The following is a 16,921-nucleotide window of genomic DNA, read 5'->3' on the forward strand; positions in this document are numbered from 1 at the left end:
GATTTTGACCTACAACCAAAGAATACTATTTGGAAACTAAATTCAAGTCTACTCAATGATCCGTACTTTAAGAAACAAATTAAAAAAGAAATTGGTCTCTACTTAGAATTTAATGATAATGGAGAGGTTTCATCTCCCATTTTATGGGATACTCTGAAGGCTGTCTTAGGAGGGAAAATTATAGCGATACCTTCATATAAGAAATAAATAAGGAATAAAACATTAGAGGAATTACAAAATAGGCTGAAGGAACTAGAGAAAAAACACAAACTGAATTTGGCACAGGATACATTAGGGGAAATTAAAAGAATTAGGAATTAAATTAATAGTTTGGCTACGCAAGAAATCAAGAAAAATTTAATGTTTCTGAAACAGAGACATTATGAAAGTGGATCAAAATCTATGAAAATACTGGCGTGGAAACTGAAAAAAAAGATAGCGGAAAATACAATTCATAGAATTAGGGACCCAAGAATGAAAATGATAAAAAATAAGCTAAGTGAAAATCAAGAAGCTTTTGAAGTGTTTTACAAAACTCTATATTCCAAAGTTCCAGTGGTAAGCATAACCCAAATTGACACCTTCTTGAATTCTCTAGAGTTACCCACGTTAAGCGAAGAACAAAATAGAACGATGACTGCTGACATAACTGAAGTTGAATTAAAAGCTACAATTAGTAGGCTTAAATTAAGCAAGTCACCAGGATCAGATGGGTATACGACAGAGTGGTACATAGAATTTAAAAATGAGTTAATTCCTGTTTTACTCCCCACACTGAACTGGGCTCTAAAAAAGGCACAAATGCCACCCAGTTGGAAGGAAGCGATAATCTCAGCTATACCGAAAGAAGGCAAGGATAAAATGGAATGCGGGTCATTTAGACCAATATCCATTCTTAATGTAGATTATAGATTATTTACCTCCATCATGGCCAAACGATTAGAGGAGTTTCTACCCATACTGATACGTAACGATCAGACAGGTTTTATATGGCAATGCCAAACACAAGACAATATACGAAGGACACTTCACATTATGGATCATATACAAAAAATAAAATCAAAGCAATAGTGATAAGCGTGGATGCTGAAAAGGCATTTGATTCGGTAATTGGAATTTTCTTTACAGAGTTTTACATAGATTTGGTTTCCAAGACACAATTATTAAAACTATACAGACACTATATGACAACCCTACTGCTAGGATTAAAATCAATGGATATTTATCAAATAGTCTTACCCTAGAAAGGGGCATGAGACAGGGTTGTGCATGGTCACTGCTACTCTTCGCATTATATCTAGAACCATTAGCGCAATAGATCAGACAAACTGAAGATATCGGGAATTACAATTAAAGGGACAGAGCATAAATTGGCTTGTTACGCTGATGACATTTTGATCTATCTAGGGCAACCAACATACTCTTTATCTAAATTGATGTAATCCTTTGAACAATATGGTCAATTATCAGGATACAAGATCAACATTGATGAAACCCAATTACTTTCATATTACTATAGCCCACCAAGAGAAATTGAAAGTAGATATCCCTGGACATGGCACACAGAGTCTTTCAAATATTTGGGCATCATTATGCCAAAAGATTTGGCAAAAATATCAGAACGTAATTATCAGCCTTTATATAAAAAATTAAGGAAGATATGGCAAGACGGAACCTGATTCCTTTTTTCAGTCTCAGTTCAAGGATTGAGTCTATTAAAATGAATATACTGCCCAGACTGTTATATCTCTTTCAGACCCGACCAATAGAGATTAATCAAAATCAATTCAATGAATGGAACAAGATGTTATCAAGGTATATTTGGCAGGGTAAAAGGCCTAGAGTTCATCTCAAAACATTGCAATTAGCAAAGGAAAAGGGGGGATGGGGCCCACCTTCTCTTAGAGATTACTATTTTGCAGCACAGTTGAGAGCTGTGATATGTTGGTGCAACTCATCATATGATGCTCAATGGAAAAACATTGAGGAGCGGGTACTTCCCATCCTCATACAAGCAATTTTGGCTGATAACAACCTGCAAAGGTACATAAATCTTATTGATGACCCATGGGTGAAATTGACTCTTAAAATATGGAAAACTACTGTAAAAGAATATAATCTAGAGGGAGATATTGCATTCTTAAATGGTGTGCATATGACTCGGATTTTACACCAAATAAATTGGATGCTAGATTTAAGGACTGGACAGCTAAAGGAATAACAGTTCTTTGCAACATAATGAAAGAAGGAACACTGTTCCGTTTTGAAATGCTTAAAGAGAAACACTTAATAGAAAAACAAGATTTTTATTGGTATTTACAGATGCGACAATATGTTAATAAGACGCTTAAAAATGTAACCAAGGCAAGTACATGCTTGATAGAGCTATTTAGAAAAGCATATAATTCAGATAACGGTAGTAGAATCATTTCAAGCATGTATAAGGGGTTGTCAAATCTTAAAACACATTCAACTTCATACATTAAAACAAAATTGGAGAAGGAAGGAGGGATAATTATATCTGAGGAAGAATGGACAATAATATGGAGGCATCAATGGAAGTGTACCAGTTCACAGAAATGGAGGGAGTTTGGATGGAAAAACTTAATAAGATATTTTATTACACCCTCTCAGAAATCCCATTATGATAGTAACCTCCCTGTTTGCTGGAGAAATTGTGGAAATCAAAATGCAAATCATTATAATATTTTTTGGGACTGCCCTGTTATCAAAGAGTATTGGAGGGGGATACACAATGCCCTACAAGACATCTTTAAATGTGAAATACCCTTAGAGAGTAAGACCATATATTTTGGATATATACCTTAAGAATGGTTGAAAAGAGATAAGTATTTAATGAATATACTGTTGGTGGCTGGTAAAAAGACTCTTACTAGGAAATGGTTATCACAGGAGAGCCCAACTTTAAATGCGTGGATGGAAATTACAATGGACATTTACAAAATGGAGAAGATAACAGCATCTGTTAATCATAAGCTGGAACAATTTGATTCATACTGGGAAAAATGGTTTAACTACATAATGCCTCATAGGCTTGATTTTATTCTCACAAATCAATGAATATGTTGTAAAAACAAAGATCACTCCCTACTCGTACATAGTATTTTCCTTTTGCTTGTTTTTTTCTTTCCACTCTTTTCTATAAGTGTATACCTCAGATAAATACTTTGTGGAGATTTGTGACATATATGATCATATGATATATATGTACAATGTCTGAAAGACATCTTATGAAAATGTTTGTTTAATGATGAACTTCAATCAAAAAAAATTACAAAGAAAAAGAAGGCGTACGGTGTATTGGCCTTCATCAATCGTGGAATTGAATTTAGGAGCCGAGGGGTAATGCTGCAGCTATATAGGACCCTGGTCTGACCCCACGGAGTACTGTGCTCAGCTCTGGTCGCCTCACTACAGGAAGAATGTGGAAGCCATAGAAAGGGTGCAGAGGAGATTTACAAGGATGTTACCTGGATTGGGGAGCATGCCTTATAAGAATAGGCTGAGTGAACTCAGTCTTTTCTCCTTGGAGCGAAGGAGGATGAGAGGTGACCTGATAGAGGTGTATAAGATGATGAGAGGCATTAATCATGTGGATAGTCAGAGGCTTTTTCCAGGGCTGAAATGGTTGCCACAAGAGGACACAGGTTTAAGGTGCTGGGGAGTAGGTACAGAGGAGATGTCAGGGGTAAGTTTTTTACTCAGAGAGTGGTGAGTGTGTGGATGGGCTGCCGGCAACAGTGGTGGAGGTGGATATGATAGGGTCTTTTAAGAGACTTTTAGACAGGTACATGAAGCTTAGTAAAATAGAGGGGTATAGGTAAGCCTAGTAATTTCTAAAGTAGGGACATGTTTAGCACAACTTTGTAGGCCGAAGGGCCTGTATTGTGCTGTAGGTTTTCTATGTTTCTATGTTTCTATCTCCTCTGTACCTACTTCCAAGCAACTTAAAACTATGCCCTCTCATGCTAGTCATTTCAGCCCCGGGGAAAAGCCTCTGACTATCCACATGATCAATGCCTCTCATCATCTTGTACACCTCTATCAGATCACCTCTCATCCTCTGTCACTCCAAGGAGAAAAGGCCAAGTTCACTCAACCTATTCTCATAAGGCATGCTCCCCAATCCAGGCAACATCTTTGTAAGTGTGCTAGCATTGGAGAGTGTTCAGCAGATGTTCACAAGGATGATTCCAGGAATGAAAGGATTATCCTATGAGCAACATTTGATGGCTCTGTGTCTGTACTCACTGGAATTTTGAAGGATAAGTGTGGATCTCAGTGAAAACTTTTGAAAGTTGCAAGGCCGAGATAGAGTAGGTATGGAAAGGTTGTTTCCCAAGGTGGGGGAGTCTAGAGCAAGAGGGCACAGCTTCAGAATAAAGGATCGTCCATTTAAAACAGAGAGGTGGAGAAATTTCTTTTGACAGAGGGTGGTGAATTTGTGGAATTTGTTACTCCAGGCAGCTGTGGAGCTGGGTCGTTGGATGTATTTAACACAGAGCTTAATGGGTTCTTGATTAGACATGGCATTAAAGGTTACAGGGAGGGGGCCGGGGAGGGGGCTGAGGAGGGGTAAAAAGGATCAGCCGTGATTGAATGGTGGAGCAGACTTGATGGACCAATGGCCTAATTCTGCTCCTATGTCTTAAAGTCTTATAAGGGACACAAAACTGTTCACAATACTCCAAGTGAGGCCTCATCAGCACTTTATAAAGTCTCAATGTTACATCCTTGCTTTTACATTCTCGTCTTCTTGAAATGAATATAAACATTGTATTTTCCTTCCTCACCACCAACTGAAACTCCAAATTAACCTTGAGGGAATCCTGCACAAGGACTCCCAAATCCCTTTGCATCTCAGATTTTTGAATTTTTCTCTTACTGGGTGCTTTTCCACAGTTAAGACAGATGAAGACACCAGCAGTGTACCACAGGTCCATGAGTGTCAGGGAGCAGGAGTGAGCGCCATTGCTATTAAAATGAAAATGTGGTTGGCAAACTCAAAGGTCTTAAGGTGGATAAGTCACCTGGACCAGATGGACTACATCCCAGAGTCTTGAGAGAGGCTGCTGAAGCAATAACCGATGCATTGGTCATGATCTTTCAAGAATCACTTGATTCTGGCATGGTCCCAGAGGCCTGGAAGATTGCAAATGTCACTCCATTCTTTAAGAAAGGAGAAAGGCAAGAAGGGAGATTATAGGCCAGTAAGCTTAACCTCAATAGTTGGGAAAGTGTTGGATCCTGTTATTAAGGATAAAGTTTCAGGATACTTGGACACTAATGATAAAATGTCAAAGTCAGCATGGTTTCTGTCAAGGGAAGACTAATCTGTTAGAATTCTTTGAAGAAGTAACAAGCAGGGTAGACAAAGGAGAGGCAGTGGACATCATTTATCTTGATTTTTCAGAAGGCATTTGATGAGGTGCCTCACATGAGGCTGCTAAACAAGATAAAATCCCATGGTGTTACAGGAAAGATATTGACATAGATAGAGGAATAGCTGACAGGCAGGAGGCAGCATGTGGAATAAAAGGGGCCTTTTCAGGTTGGCTACCAGTGACTAGTGGCGTTCCTCGGGTCAGTATTGCTTTTCACATTGTTTGTCCGTGAATTAGATAACGGAATTGATGGTATTGTGGCTAAGTTTGTGGATGATACGAAGATCGATGGAGAGGTAGGTAGTGCTGAGGAAGCCATATGATTGCAGCAGGACTTAGACAAATTGGAAGAATGGACAAAAAAGTGGCAGATGGAATACAGTGTTAGGAAATGTATGATAATGCATTTTGGTAAAGGGAACAATAGTGCAGAATGATTATCTAAATGGGGAGAAGTTTCAAACATCAGAGGTACAGACGAACTTGGAAGTCATTGTGCAAGACTCCCAGAAGGTTAATTTACAGGCTGGGTCTGCGGTAAAGAAGGCAAATGCAATGTTGGCATTTATTTCAAGGGGAATAGAATATAAAAGCAAGAAAGTAATGCCGAGGCTTTATAAAACACCAGTCAGGCCGCACTTGGAGTATTGTCAACTGTTTTGGGCCCCATACCTCTGAAAGGATATGTTGTCATTGCAGAGAGTCCAGAGGAGGTTAACAAGGATGATTCTGGGAATGAAGAGCTTAACAGATGAGGAGCGTTTGGCAGCTTTGGGCCTGTACTTACTGGAATTTAGAAGCATATGAGGGATCTCATTGAAACCTACCAAATGTTGAAAGGACTAGATAAGTTGGATGAGGACAGGATGTTTCCTAAGGTGGGGTGGGGGGGGGGGTGTGGTATCCATTACTAGAGGGCACAGCCTCAAAATTGAGGGCGAGCTTTTAGCAGAGAGGTAAGGAGGTATTTTCTTAGCCAGAGAGTAGTAAATCTGTGGAATTCTCTGCCACAGACTGTGGTGGAGGCCAAGTCTGTGAGTATATTTAAAGTGGAAGTTAGGGCATTGAAGGATATGACGAGAAGGCAGGTGTAAGACCATACAATTCTGAACACTGTATTCCATCTGCCACTTTTTTGCCTATTCTCCTATTTGTCTAGATCCTTCTGCAGGCTCCATACTTCCTCAACACTATCTGCCTGTATTCATATTGTCCACAAAGCCATTAATTCCATCACCCAAATCATTGACATATAATGTGAAAAGAAGCAGTCCCAACACTGAAGTCAATGGAACACCACTAGTCACCAGCAGCCAAACAGAAAAGGCCGCCTTTATTCCCACTCTTTGCTTCCTGCCAGTCAGCCAATCTTCTGTTCATGCTAGTATCTTGTTTAGCAGCTTCATGTGCGGCACCTTGTCAAAGGCCTTCTGAAAATCTAAGTAAGCACTGTCCACTAACTATACTTTATCTAGTCTGTTATTTACGCAAAGAATTTCAACAGATTTTTCAGGCAAATTTTCCCTTAAAGGAAATCATGCAGACTTTGGCCTATTTTATTATGGACCTCCAAGTACTCCAGAACCTCATATTTAATAATAAACTCCAACATCTTCCCAACCACTGAAGTCGGTTACCTGGCCTATAATTAAATAATGGAGTGACAATTGTAATTTTCCAGTCCTCTGGAACTATTATAAAATTTAGTGAAAGATCATTACTAATGCCTCCACAATCTCTTCAGCCGCATTTTAGCTTCTCAAGCACCTTCTCCTTAGTAACAGTAACTGCACTCACTTCTGCTCCCTGACTGTATTGAATTTATGACATACTGCTGGTATCTTCCACAGTGAAGTCTGACAAATATATTTATAAAGTTTATGATATTATATAAAACCGGAAAGATGTGTTTCTGAAAGCTAAACCTTTTCTACTACTTGTACGTCCAGAGACAATATCTTCAATGAAACAACAGGCTCCAAAAAAAATGCGAAACAGTTTATCATTGTGGTAACAGATGGCGATATATTCCAAGATGAGTTAAACCTGATCGACGTAATCCGCTCAACTAAAATCGCTAATGTGACACGGATTGCTGTTGGGGTAAGCTTCTTACTACCACATCCTGGATGTTATTTCTATTTATTTACTTAGAGATACAGCACATTAACAGACTCTTCTGGCTCAATGAACTCTCACCACTCAATTACACCCATGTAACTAATTAACCTCTACTAACCCATTTATCTTTGGAATGTAGAATGCAAGATGTTCTGAGGTTTAGATGTTTTGTTTCAAAAGGGGCATGGAGAGGTGCGGGAGTGGCATTACCAATCAGGGTAGTATCACAACTACAGAAACAGAGAATGTCATAGAGAGATTGCCTACCTAGTCAGTGCAGGTGGAAGTCAGCAACAGGAAGGAAGCAATCACTCTATCTGGAGTATTCTATCGACACTGCCCCTCCCATTAGCAACAGAAATATTGAACTGTAATTGGGAGGCAGATTTTGGAAAGGTGCAAAAATAACAGGGGTGTTGTTATGGGTAACTTCAAGTTCCTTAATACTGATTGACACCTCCTTATTGCAAAAGGTTCATTTGGACATAATTTATTAAGTGTATCCAGAATTCCTGATGCAATATGTACTCAGGCCGACTAGAGAAGAGACCATACTGGATCTAGTGGTAAGCAAGGAACCAGGTCAGGTGTCTGATCACTTGGTGGGTGAGCATTTCAGAGACAGTGATCACAACTCCCTGACCCTTACCATAGCCTTGGACTTGGATAGAAGCAGAGGGCATGGCAAGGTATTGAACTGGGGAGGATGAATTATGATGCTATTAGGCAGGAACTTGGTAGGGTAAATTGGGAATGGATGTACTCTTGTTTAGGCACCAAATGCATAGGGTTCTGGATTGGTTTGTCGCATTGAGGCAGGGAATGGATGGTAGGGTGAAGGAACCATGGTGACAAGAGATGTGGAACATTTAGTCAAGAGGAAGAAGCTTACTTAATGTTTAGAAGCGAGGATCAGATAGTGCCCTAGTGAATTACAAGGTAGTCAGGAAAGAGCTGAAGAGTGAACTTAGGAAACCTAGACGAGAATATGAGAAGGCCTTGGCAAGTAAGATTAAGGAAAACCTCAAGGTGTTCTACACATATGTGAGGAACAGGATGAATACTAGAGTGAGGGTAGAACAATTCAGGGATGGAAGAGGAAACTTGCGCCTGGAGTCAGTGGAAGTAAGGAAGGTCCTTAATGAATACTTTGATTCAATATTTACCAGTGAGAAGGACTTTGGCGTTTCTGAGGACAATGTAAAACAGATGAACAGGTTATTGGAGGATAAGCTGGAACTTTTGAAAAACATTAGGTTGGTAAGTATCTAGGAAATGAAGGAAAAGATTGCTGTACTTTTAGTGATGATCTTTGCATCCTCAATCATCACCAGATAATTGGAGCGTGGTAAATATTATTCATATGTTCAAGAAGGGTAGTAGGGATAACCTTGGGAATTGTAGACCAGTGAATCTTAATTCAGTGGTGGGCAAATTATTGGAGAAGATTGTTGGGGACAAGATTTCCAAGCATTTGTAGAAGCATAGATTAATTGGGAATAGTCAGCATGGCTTTCTGAAGGATAGGTCACGTCTCATGAGTCTGATTAAATTTGTTGAGGTTGTGACAAAGCACATTGATGAAGATAGAGCAGTAGATTTGGTGTATATGGATCTTAGTAGGATGTTTGATAAGGTTCCCCAACAAAGGCACATTCAGAAAATCAGGAGGCATGCAAACCAGGTAAACTTGGCTGTGTGGATACAGAATTGGATTGGACTGAAGGTGCTGTATCAGAATGTACGCAGTATATGGAATATAGATGAACTTATCAAGCTGGATGAACTCAGCAGGTTGGGCAGCATCTGTTGAAAGGAGCAGTCAACATCTCAGCCCAAAACGCTGACTGCTCCTTTCAACGGATGCTGCCCGACCTGCTGCGTTCATCTAGCTTGTTTGTATGTGTTGATTTGACCACAGCATCTTCAGTGTGCTTTGTGTTTAGGTAGATGAACTTGCAGCACAGTTGCAGATTGGCAGATATGATGTTGTAGACATCACTGAATCATGGCTGAAAGAAAATTATGGCTGGAAGCTTAATGTCCAAGGATACACATTGTATCAATAGGCAGGAAGGCAGAGGGGGTGGTGTTGCTCTGTTAGTAAAAGATTAAATCAAATAATTAGAAGAAGGTGACATAGAGTCGGAAGGGACTGAATCATTATGGACAGAGTTAAGGAGCTGCAAGGGTAAATAGACCTTGATGGGAGTTGTATACAAACCCCCAAACAGTAGTAACGAAGTGACCTACAAATTATAACAAGAGATAGAATGTATTACAAAAGGGCAATGAAAAAGAATTTCAGGATGTATATTGTATACATTTCTCTGACATTAAATTAAACCTATTGAACCTGTTTTTACAAAAGTCATGGGGAACTTCAATGTGCAAGTAGATTGGGAAAATCAGGTTGGTGATGGATTCCAGAAGGGGGAATTTCTAAAGTGCCTAAGAAATGGCTTTTTAGAGCAGCTTGTGGTTGAGCCTACTAGATGGTCAGCTATTCCCGATTGGGTGTTGTGCAACAAACCACAAAAAGATTAGAAAGCTTAAGGTAAAAGAACCCTGAGGGAAAGTGATCATAATATGATTGATTTCATCCTGAAATTTGAGAAGCTAAAGTCAGATGTATCAGTATTATATCAGAGTAAAGGGAAATACAGAGGAATGAGAAAGGAGTTTGCCAGAATTGATTGGAAAAGGACACTAGAAGGGATGATGGCAGAGCAGCAATGGCTGGAATTTCTGGAAGCAATTTGGAAAGCACAGGATATGGACATCCCAAAGAGGAAGAAGTATTCTAAAGGCAAGATGATGCAACCGTGGATAACAACAGAAGTCAAAGCCGGCACTAAAGCCAAAGAGAGTGCATATAATAGAGCAAAAATTAGTGGGATTAGGAAGCTTTTAGGAACCAATAGAAGACAACTAAAAAAGTAATTAAGAAGGTAAAGATGGAATATGAAAGTGAGCTAGCCAATAATATTAAAGAGGATACCAGAAGTTTCTTCAGATACATAAATTGTAAAAGAGTGTGGGAGTGGTTATTGGACCGCTGGGAAACGAAGCTGGAGAGGTAGTAATGGGGGACAAGGAAATGGCGGACAAACTGAATAAGTATTTTGCATTAGTATTTGCTGTGGGAAACACTAGCTGTATGGTGGAAGTTCCAGGTGTCAGGGTGCATAAATTGTGTGAAGTTACCATAACTAGAGAGAAGGTTCTTGGGAAACTGAAAGGTCTGAAGGTAGATAAATCACCTGGACCAGAGAGTACACCCCAGGATTCTGTAAGAGGTGGCTGAAGAGATTGTGGAGGCATTAGTAATGATCTTTCAAGAATCACTAGTCTTTGTGCAAGATTACATAGGGTTAACTTACAGGCTGAGTTGGTGGTGAGGAAGGCAAATGCAATGTTAGCATTCATTTCAAGGGGGCTAGAATAGAAAGGCAAGGACATAATGGTGAGACTTTATAAAGCACTGGTGAGGCCTCACTTCGAGTATTGTGAGTAGCTTTGTGCCTTTTATCTTAGACAGGATGTACTGAAACAGGAGACGGTTCAAAGGAGGTTCACGAAAATAATTCCAGGAGTGAATGGCCAGTCATATGAAGTGTGTTTGATAGCTGTGGGCCTGTATTTATTGAAACCTACCGAATGTTGAAAGGACCAGATAGGGTGGCTGTGGAGAGGATAGGATATCCAGAACTAGCGGGCCCAGCCTCAAAATTGAGGGGTAACCTTTTAGAACTGAGGTATGGAGAGTTTTTATAGGTGGAGGCCAAATCCATGGGTATACTTAAGACCAAAGTTGATAGTTTCTTGATCAGTCTGGGCATCAAAGGATATGGCAAGAAGGCAGGTATATAGGGTTGAATGGGATCTGGGATGGCAGAGCAGACTCAATGGGCTGAATGGCCCTGTTCCACTCACATGTCTTATGGTCTTACTTGTGCAAAGGACAGTACACTGAAAAACCCAGGTAACTTGGCCCACTGCAACAATTGCCACTTTGTGGGCTCCTATATTTTCTTTATTGGCTGCTGACAATTATCTAATTAGCCAATCAATTTTCAACAAACGATTTGCAAGTGTGCTTATTTTAGTTTCTTGCTTTGTGCAACTGAACAGAAAGCCCTAAGGCTACATCTACACTTGACCAGATAAATCTGTAACTGAAGCTTTTTCTGTTTGTTTTGACCCTCTGTCCGCACTGAAACGGCGTTTTCCTCCCCTGAAAATGGAGGATTTTCCCAGCCAATTTTCTAAAATGCCCTCCAGAGTGTGTAAATTTGAAAATGCCGCTTGGGCAAGAGTAGTGTGGACGGGGTAACCAGAGATTTCTAGAAACGCTGTCATGACATGCAGGAACAGATTGCAGCGTTTCATTGTTTTCCTGAACGCAACCCCTCCACACAACCTAACAATTTCAGAACAGACAGCAATGAGACTGAAGCCAGAAGAGTTAGAAATGTACTCACCAAATACTTTGACCCATAACTTACTGAATAAATAAGTATACGTACTCACTTTGCCCTGTTTTCTGTCCTTGCTTGTATGAAGGTAGTTTACCTATTTATGCAAGTACTTCTCTGACAATAGATGTGTAACAGCCTAATGTAACATTGTATGGAAATACAAGGTGCTTTATTAATAACCTTGTTATTAATAAACTAACACTGATAACACTGATGCAGACATGTTTTATACATTTAACAAGGTGCTCTATTAATGCAACAGATTTATCAGTTTTTCAATGTTCGTTGTCAGTCAGGCCATACTGTCTGTGAACTCCCTGTCGGTTGCCTCCATACGCTCCAGTATTTGTTTTTTTTAGCTTTTAGTCATCCTGCGTGAGAACCAACAGCTGTCCGTCGTTTGGAAATTTCCTTTTAAGTTTTTCTAGTCTGTAACTGCACAAACGCGCACTTTCACTGCGAGAAACCAAACATGACGCCTGTTTTCTGTAGATGTGTCCTGTGCATGCCCAGTAGGAGGAGATTCGCCCAAATACCCGTTTTAATGTGGACAGAGGTATTTTCAAAAATGCTTGGTGTGGACGCTTATCGTTTTTACGCGAAACCAGCGTTTTCAAAATTATCCGGTCTAGTGTGACGTAGCCTGAGACTCTCCTATTAAAAACACTTACCCTTGTTCCAAATTCCAGCTCCAGTTAGGTGAAACTGAACTAAATAATTACAGCATTGTGGTTTCTTAGAAGGAAGTTTTAGCTATTCAACAAGACATCGGATAGAGTCTGAAGTTTCTGTGGGTTGGATGACTTGATACAGCCAATTATCAAAGGGTTACCTCAGCAGCAGTTATTCTGGGCTCTTCATTATGTTACAGTTAAATAAAGATGCTTTATCTATCAAAGGATGTGATTGATCAATCTATTGCAATATTAACTTTGTAATTCTGTTTCCAACAAGGTTGGTGAAAGCTTTAGCAAGCCAAAAGCAATGAATGAGCTAAAGCTAATCGCGACTGATCCAGATTACAAACATTTATTCCAAGTGGGTAACTATTCTGCTTTAGATGGTCTACTGGCAGATCTGGAGGAAAATATAGTTGGAATTGAAGGTATTTACAGTATTTATTTGTTCTTTACTCTGAAATGAATGTTTGAATTAAAACCGATAAAACAGAATTATTCATCATAATTATTGACCATCTTTGTTTTAAATCTTATTATGACACAAGATCAGGGAAAATAACAAAGCATATTATCTAAGAGGGTATACAGCAATGAGATGGAGATAGCTTGCAGATTATGGGTACATTTATCACCCTATCCAGTGTTCTCACTTTCAGGGATCTATGATCTTGGACCCCAAGATTCATTTGTGTGTCGATGTTTTTGGCATTTACTATATACTTGGATCCTTTGTTTGATGGCTCTCGGCTTGTACTCACTGGAGTTTAAAATAATGAAAGGGCAGCTCAGTGAACTCTATTAAATATTGAAAGGCCTAGATAGAGTAGAGGTGGAGAGAATGTTTCCTATACTGGGTGAGTTTAGGAGCAGGAGCAGAAGGCACAACCTCAGAATGCAGGGATGTTCTTTTAGAACAGAGGTGTAGAGGAATTTCTTTAGGTAGAGGATAGTGCATCTGTGGAAGCCAAGTTATTGGGTATATTGTGAGCTCAATTTCAATGTTTAAAAGAAGTTTGGATAGGTACATGGATGGCAAGGATATGGGTGGGCTTTGGTCCAGATGCAGGTTGATGGGACTGGGCAGTTTAAATGGTTCAGCATGGACTAGATGGGCAGAAGCACCTGGTTCCGTGCTGTACTTTTCTTTGACTCTATGACTCTATATTTAAAGTAGAGGCTGATAGATTCTAGATTAGTACGGATGTCAAAGGTTACAGGAAGCAGGCAGGAGAATGTGATTGAGAGGGATAATAAATCAGCCATGATCAGAGCAGACTTGATATGCTGGATGGCCTAACTTTGCTCCTATATATATTATGGTAGAATGGTACTCAGTATTTTGATTTATGAAGGCTAATATGCCAAACGCTGTCTTTATGATCTTATCTACCTGTGATGCCAATTTCAAGGAATTCCCAGATCCCTCTGTTCTACCAGACTCCTCAGTGTCCAACTGTTCACTGTGTAAATCCTGCACTGCTTTGTCCTCCCAAGTGCAGCACACTACACTTGTCTGCCCTTGTCAACCATAACCATACATACCACCAAATGAAACAAAGTTCCTCCAGACCAAAGTGCACAACACAGTATGTATAACTCACACACATAACACATAGTGATATTGCCACTAATAAATTTACAAATAATAAGGTGTATTTGAGGCACAAGTTGAAAAGCAAACAGCATAAAGCTACTGGCACTTCATGTGTGATGAGACCTGGGTGCTGGCAGGAAGTTCAATAGTCTTACGGCCTGGGGGAAGAAGCTGTTTCCCATCCTAACAATTCGTGTCTTAATCCTATGGTAGATGATCAAAGAGATGTTGGATGGATGGGAGGAATTATTGACAACACTAAGGGCCCTCTGTATGCAGTGCTCCTGATAAACATCTCTGATAGATTGATAGACGAAAGAGAGATCTCAATGATACATATCACTTGCAGCACGAGGGGTCCCAGCACACTTGACTATTGCTACACTAAGATTAGAAATGCTTATCATTCCACCCTTAGACTGCATTTTGGGAAATCTGACCATCCGTCTGTCCTCCTTCTACCTGCATTCAGCAGAGGCTAAAGAGCAAGATTCCAGAGATCAGGATATCAAAGAGGTGGTTGCTGGAGGCCAAAGAACAACTACGGAATTGCTTTGAGTGGGTGAACTGGGTCATATTCAGTGAGGCATTAGGGGATCTGAACTAATAAGTCACGGTTGTCACAGACTTTATCGAAACAGTCATAGATGAGTATTTGCCCACAAAATCATTTGGAGTCTTTCCCAACCAGAAACCCTGGTTAAATCAAGAGATCTACAATCTGTTGAGGGACATATCAGTGGCATTCAAGTCTGGCAACCAAGTAAAATATAAGAGGTCTAGGTACAACCCCCAGAAAGCCATCTCACATGTGAAGTGGCAAATCTAGATCAAACTTGAATCATTGAAGGATGCTCAACTGCTGTTGCAGGGTTTGAATGCTAGCACCTCCAGCAAAGTGAAAGCAAGTGACATATCATAGGTGACAACAAGGTTTTTCTCCCAGATGAGCTCAATGCCTTTTATGCCTGCTTTGTTATTAAGGGGAATGGCTACACCAGTACTCAGCACTGTCTACCTATTCCCCTTCCTTCTCCTAACAGTTACCCAGTTACCTGCATCATGCACTTGAGTAATTGTTTCCCTTTAGCTCTTGTGAATCAACCCCTCTGTCTACTGAATTATCTGTTGGTCATCCAGCTCTAGTTCCCTAAGGCTGTCTGTAAGGAATTGTAGCCAGATGCAATTCTTGCAGGCGTTGTCATCAGAGACCCTAGATGTCCCCATGACTTACCGCATCATGCAAGAGGAGAAACCATGACCCTGGATTATATACCCACTGCTTTAGACTGTGCAAAAATCAAGAAAGAAAGCAAAATTAGCAGAAACCTCACTCTAGCCTCTGCCTCTTCTCATCAAAACCTCAACTCTCCACTCTAAATTTGGCCACTGATTCAACTTAGCCATTTTTTATTGGCCTTTGCCAATTGCTGAATTATCCAATCAATTTACAACTAACAATTCATATTTGTGCCTCTCTTATGCTCTGACTAGCTGAAACCAAACAGGAAGTCCAAACAGATGTCAAAAACTGAAAGAAATATATTAGGGTATCTGTCTGAGTGGGTGATGTGAATGGGTAATCTTGATGAAGTAAAGACAAGCCATAAATTTCTAAGGCTTAGAAGTCTACAGGCTAAATACTGGCAAATTAATGTTGAGAGGCACCTAATGTTCAGCAAGTAGTTTGTGGGCCATAGGGTATGGTTCTGTGTGGGATGAATCTATGACTAAGGAGTGAGATAAATTTGTAGATGGAATAGGCATTGAGGAGTATGGGGATACAATGGGAATCTGGCAATGGAATAAAAGATTAGCCATGATCTTATTGAATGGTAGAGGGCTTGAAAACCAAATAGCTACTACTTGATTTTTTATGTTATTATATTTACTGATTATCTTCATTTCCTTTTTATTTATTAATTCAACAGGTACTCAAGGTGCAAATGTAAGTGCCTTTCACATGGAGCTGGCACAAATCGGATTTGCTGCAGATTACTCTAGTGATGTAAGATGGTGTTATATTTTTCTAAAATCTGTGATTTTATGTTGTTTTTATGAATGTGAACTACAGGTCTTCTCCAGGTTATATCAGGATTCCATTCCTGAGAACGATCCATAACACAAACAGCTTGTAAGTCAGAAATGCAGCAAATTAAAGCAGTTAAACCAGGTGTTTAACTCAGTCAATTTGATATAATGAACCCAGTTCCCACACTGCAGCATGCTCCAGTAGTCCAGTAGCAGCCAGCAAAACCTTCTACTGGTCTCCTAAATTCTCATTTGTATGTACAAGCTGTCAAGATGAGCATCCGTAACCTCTGGATGATTTGTAAATGAATAAAAAAGATTGAGGGCCACTAGTTGCCCAGGTATATGTGCCAATATTCTAATTTGTGTCAGAATTACCACTTGTAGTTTCATTTTAAATTCCACCTTCTGCTGAATTGAAGCAATGTGTTTGTGATGAGAGCAAAACTCTATAGGCACAACAACATCAGTTATAAGAACAACATTACTAATTCAATTGCACCCAGTACAAAGAGAAACACTGAATTGATAGTCACTGTCTTTACCTTGAACCTCTTGGGACTTGGCTTTGTGTGACTACAGCACAAGCTCTTTCCCTTCTGCTGTCCT

General features: G+C 39.8%; 1 protein-coding gene across 1 annotated transcript in view; it reads left to right on the forward strand.

The window, feature by feature from the left end:
- LOC140731558 (integrin alpha-E-like) overlaps window positions 1-16,921 on the forward strand; it is a 319,805-nt gene that overhangs the window by 75,991 nt on the left and 226,893 nt on the right. Inside the window, exons 9-11 of the mRNA XM_073053069.1 lie at window positions 7,355-7,508; window positions 12,962-13,112; window positions 16,213-16,289. Of these exons, the coding sequence (XP_072909170.1) occupies window positions 7,355-7,508; window positions 12,962-13,112; window positions 16,213-16,289 (382 nt within the window). The remainder of the gene's footprint in view (window positions 1-7,354; window positions 7,509-12,961; window positions 13,113-16,212; window positions 16,290-16,921) is intronic.

The sequence above is a fragment of the Hemitrygon akajei genome, chromosome 8 (genome assembly GCF_048418815.1).
Source record: "Hemitrygon akajei chromosome 8, sHemAka1.3, whole genome shotgun sequence".
Classification (NCBI taxonomy): domain Eukaryota; kingdom Metazoa; phylum Chordata; class Chondrichthyes; order Myliobatiformes; family Dasyatidae; genus Hemitrygon; species Hemitrygon akajei.